Source organism: Theropithecus gelada, chromosome 12 (assembly GCF_003255815.1).
Source record: "Theropithecus gelada isolate Dixy chromosome 12, Tgel_1.0, whole genome shotgun sequence".
Lineage (NCBI taxonomy): Eukaryota > Metazoa > Chordata > Mammalia > Primates > Cercopithecidae > Theropithecus > Theropithecus gelada.
Window position 1 is genome coordinate 84969322 of NC_037680.1, and position 4899 is coordinate 84974220.

Consider the following 4899-nt stretch of genomic DNA (forward strand, 5'->3'; position numbering starts at 1 on the left):
TGCCTGACCAACATGGTGAAACTCCGTCTCTGCTAAAACTACAAACTTAGCTGGGCGTGGTGGCAGGTGCCTGTAATCCCAGATACTCGGGAGGCTGAGGCAGGAAAATCGATTGAACCTTGGAGGTGGAGGTTGCGGTGAACCGAGATAGCGCCATTGCACTCCGGCCTGGTGACAGAGCGAGACTCCATAACAAAACAAATTATAAAATAAATAAATAAATAAAGATAAGCAAGAGCCACTTAGTGCGGGGAACACAATTTGTATATTTATTTTGTTTCTATGTGGATCATAACAAGGCAGGCACAGCTTAGTACAAATCGATGACCCGTCTCAAAGAGCCGACTTTCGCATCTGCACCCCCCCAGTCGTGGTACCTCCTGTAGTCCCCAGGCCTCAGCAGATACTGCCGCCCCCGGTAGTTGGGCATTTCATAGAGGACCCAGCAGCCCTCCAGTACGTGGAGGGAATAGATCTCATGGAGACGGAAGAGTTCTGGGACACAGGCGCAGTCATCAGTGAGCTCAGACATAAGGCCTCGGTAGTCATCTCTCTCGTACAGCCTTAACTTGTGAGACCTGGTCTGTCATGGCAATAAACAAAAGAAGAAAAATAAACAGCGTGCATCCTTGGGTGTCAACGAAAGTGACACAATCGGTCTGTATCTTCATGAAGTGTGACTTTTATTTTTGAGATAAAGGTCTTGCTGTGTTGCCCAGGCTGGAGTACAGTGGCAGGATCACTGCTCACTGCAACTTTCACCTCTGGGCTTAAGCGATCCTCCCACCTCAGCCTCCCAAGTAGCTGGGATCACAGGTGTGCACCATGACACCCAGCTAATTTATTTTTAAATTTTTTTTTGTAGAGACGGAGTCTCACTATGTTGCCCAGGGTGGTCTTGAATCCCTGGGCTCAAGTGATCCTCTCACCTTGGCCTCCCAAAATGTTGGGAGCCACTGCACCTGATTGAAACGTGGTTTTTAAACCAGTTGATAAAGTGTTTCTCCCCTGAACCCACTTTTAATGTTGTTATTCTAACAAATTAGGAAAAATATTAAAATAAATCTGACCTGATCAGTGAACTGGAGATGTTGTGGAAGAAACAAACATTAAAATACAGGCAATAAAACTGTATTCTTTGTAAGCAACCATCAATACAATTGTAGTCAGTGAGTCTGTAGTGAGGATTTCAACTCTCATATCCATTTTTACTCCATATAATTGAGTCTTATCAAGCTTGTTTTTGAGTCACTTTTTGCACTTATAATTTACAGTGATTTATATTTACACTGAGTCCACATGTGTTTTCAAGTGACATTTTGCCAGGTCATTTGTGCCATTTGAATTTCTTGTCCCCCAAAAATGCCTATTTTATTTATACCTCTTTGTGCATCTGCATATTTTTTTAGCCTAAATTTGTTTTTTTTTTTTGTTTTTTTTGAGATGAAGTCTCACTCTGTCACCCAGGCTGGAGTGCAGTGGCATGATCTCCGCTCACTGCAACCTCGGACTCCTGGGTTCAAGCAATTCTTCTGTCTTAGCCACCTGCTTAGCTAGGACTACAGGCACGCACCACCATGCCTGGCTAATGTTTTGTATTTTGGTAGAGACAGGGTTTCACCATGTTGGCCAGGCTGGTCTTGAACTCCTGACCTCAAGTGATCTGCCCAGCTTGGCCTCCCAAAGTGCTAGGATTACAGGCATGAGCCACTAAGTCTGGCCATGATTTCAATTCTTGAATCTCCTTGTCACACCACATAACTTGGTGCCATCAGAAAGTGTAAACACATGCTGCATGTGATTAAAAAAGATTAACCAGCATTTTGGTGAGGACCATGTTCTATGAAATCCTAATCAATTGTGTGTCTCTGGTATTTGTAAGAAACTAGTTGATAATGACTCCTGGAAATTATAAATCCACACAAGTTGAAACGTATTTTCTTAGGTTCTAGTAAGTCCCAGAATGTAGTGAAAAAAATTTCCAATGCAGTCGGAATACATTATACCTATATGTTATCCCATAGTCTGTTAACTTTTTATCATTAAAAAATAATTATCATGGCCGGGTGCAGTTGCTTATGCCTGTAATCCTAGCACTTTGGGAGGCCGAGGTGGGCGGATCACCTGAGGTCAGGAGTTTGAGACCAGCCTGACCAACATGGAGAAACCCCGTCTCTACTAAAAATACAAAATTAGCCAGGCATGGTGGCGCATGCCTGTAATCCCAGCTACAAGGGAGACTGAGGCAGGAGAATTGCTTGAACCTGGGAAGCAGAGGTTGTGGTGAGCTGAGATTATGCCATTGTACTCCAGCCTAGGCAACAAGGGCAAAAGTGAAACTCTGTCTCAAAAAAAAAATTATCTAGATAAACTAGATAGACTTTTCATTTTCCTTCTTTCTTTCTTTCTTTCTTTCTTTCTTTCTTTCTTTCTTTCTTTCTTTCTTTTTTTTTGTTACTGAATAAGGTGACTTTTATGTAGAAATTAGGGATCATCTAGATGCTACCAAGTTTAATTTAAAGGCTATGTTGTGATTTCCCATGCCCTAAAACAATTATTGATGTGCTTAAGTAGGAGAAATAGAGATTATTGTTTTGTTTTGTTTTGTTCTGTGTTTTTAAGGCTTGAGGGTCAGGCCTTGTTGTGAACACTCATGCTGAGTTGGAGCAAACTGACTTTTATAAGCAGGAATTGATGGCCATGGATCATTGATGCTTTCACATCAGTCAGGTTGAAGCAAGACTCACATGAGGAATTATACGGCAGGATTGGACCGAGTCGCTGAGGCCCATCCAGTGCTGATAGTCGGGGTACTTGCCTCGGCGCAGGAAGTACTGGTGGCCCTGGTAATTGGGGCGCTCATAGAGCATCCAGCAGCCGCTGTCTACTCGGATGGAGTTGCAGCGGCTGAAGTAGACCCGCAGGTTGGGGCAGTCACTGATGCAATTGTAGCAGCGACCCTGAAAGTCTCGGTCCTCGAAGAAGGTGATCTGAGGTAGAAATAAGGTGACAGTAGACAGTCAGCTGGAAGGAACATCCCCACACACCCCAGACCCCCAATAGACATGGCATAGCATCTCCACAGGCTCACCTTCCCCATGGTTGTTGACAGAGGGTGATTAGCATGTAGTATGATGGGGACAAAGGGGCAACTGGTATATATAGCAGGAAAGCTGCCGTGTTGGCAAAAACAACACAAAAGGGACCTGGGGGTGGTGCATAGGGGGATTTCTGTATTCTCTCTCTTTTTTTTTCATCTGAGATCATGGGGCAGGGGACTCTCTCTCTCTCTTTCTGGCATTTTCGAGTTGTCCTCACTAGCTCCAGTGAAAGGTATTAAAGTCAGCAGAGCCATTATGACCTTGGAGACAAAGGGCGCACTTCTCATCCTATGCAGCTCACTAGAAATACATTACATGCCCAGCATTCTGCAATGTTTGCCTATGAAAACTGCTGAGATGGGGGTTGGTGGTTCCATCTGAGGTCACTTATGGGAAGCATATGCGGTCCAGAAGGACATGAATTGTGAAGAGGCAACAACAAAATCCCAAACAGAAAATCCTCTAATTGAAAGACAATTATATTTCTTAAATGACTTCATCAGTATGATACAGTCTTGATAAAAATGTTTTGCGTATATTTAGGTAGGGAAAACATAAGATTAGAAGTGTGTACTATACTAACATATCAATCATGGTAATCAATAAATGGCAAGATTATAGATCTTAGCTTTATTTTTTTTATTTTGTTTTTTGCTGCTGTTTTCTTAATTTTCTATTACATCTGCCATCTTCAGCCAGACAGGAAAAAAATTCTATTATAAAGATAACAATTTCATGAGATGAAAAAATAATAAAATCAATCTTTAAATGTATGGCTTTGAGGTGCTGGTGAAAAGCAGTAAATACTGGAAGCAGGTATATTTTGCTTGGAGATTAAACACTTCTTGAGCTGAAAATAAAAAGGTAACCTGAGAGTCTGTGAGAGGCTCAAAGAGCAGAAGAATACGCAGGATCTTTCCACTCCCCTCCCCCTGCCACCCTCCTTCTAACATTGCTTTTGTTTTTTAAAATTAGCATGATGATTGCCTGTGTTTTTCCTTTCAATAGTATCACTGTTTCATTGAACCCAAGTGACTGCCTGAGAGTCTTCTCCATTGCTGCCAATGTATTGATTTAGAAGCACTCCTCAGATGTGCAAGGGTGGAGGAAGACTCCAAACCCCAGACTGTCTTTTGTCATTCCACATGTATGTAGGAAGATGAAATCAAACACCTTTGTGCTTTAGACCCACGGGGGTATTCTAAAAGAGTATTTGACCACAGCTAGCAACACATTCACAATGTCATTTGTGAAAATCCTCAGGCAGCATGTAAGGCAAATGCGCAGGTGGTAAAAGGAGAGACAGCAATAGCTACCGAGAAAAAAATAACTAGCAGAGCTAGGCAAAAGAAAACTGGGTGACGTCCTATGAAGCTAGACACCTAGCAGTGCATGCAGGGACCACAGGTTGCTGATTCCCTCCTTTGCGTCCCTTCTAATTAGCTGCAGGCCTACTGGTAAATCTTACTTACAACCATAATCAAACCCAGTGTGGAAAACGTTGCATTGGTCTCCCAGCCCTGCATGAGAATACACCACCATTTTCAGAAAAAGTCTACAACCCCCATCTGTGTTTTTGCACATGCTGATGAAAACTGTTCTGCAGACAGATGGCACACCAGAACCTTAAGAAATGTATCATGCATACTGACATTCATGTGACCAAGTTGTTATTACATACATTGACAGGCTAAGCCATGTGCCTAATCAGCATTTTGGAAAGGTACTAAAAGACCAGAACATCTTCTCTCCTAGTAGTCTTTATAGTCTACTGAGAGAAAGCCTGTATTCATTTTTC

General features: G+C 42.5%; 1 protein-coding gene across 1 annotated transcript; it reads right to left on the bottom strand.

The window, feature by feature from the left end:
* Positions 1-246: 246 nt before the first annotated feature.
* Positions 247-3111, bottom strand: CRYGA (crystallin gamma A). The gene is made up of 3 exons (XM_025405111.1): positions 3092-3111; positions 2748-2990; positions 247-583 (listed from the first exon to the last, which is right to left on the bottom strand). The coding sequence occupies exons 1-3, from the start codon at positions 3098-3100 to the stop codon at positions 311-313; spliced, it is 525 nt and encodes a 174-aa protein (XP_025260896.1). The 5' UTR covers positions 3101-3111; the 3' UTR covers positions 247-310.
* Between the last annotated feature and the right edge of the window lie 1788 nt (positions 3112-4899).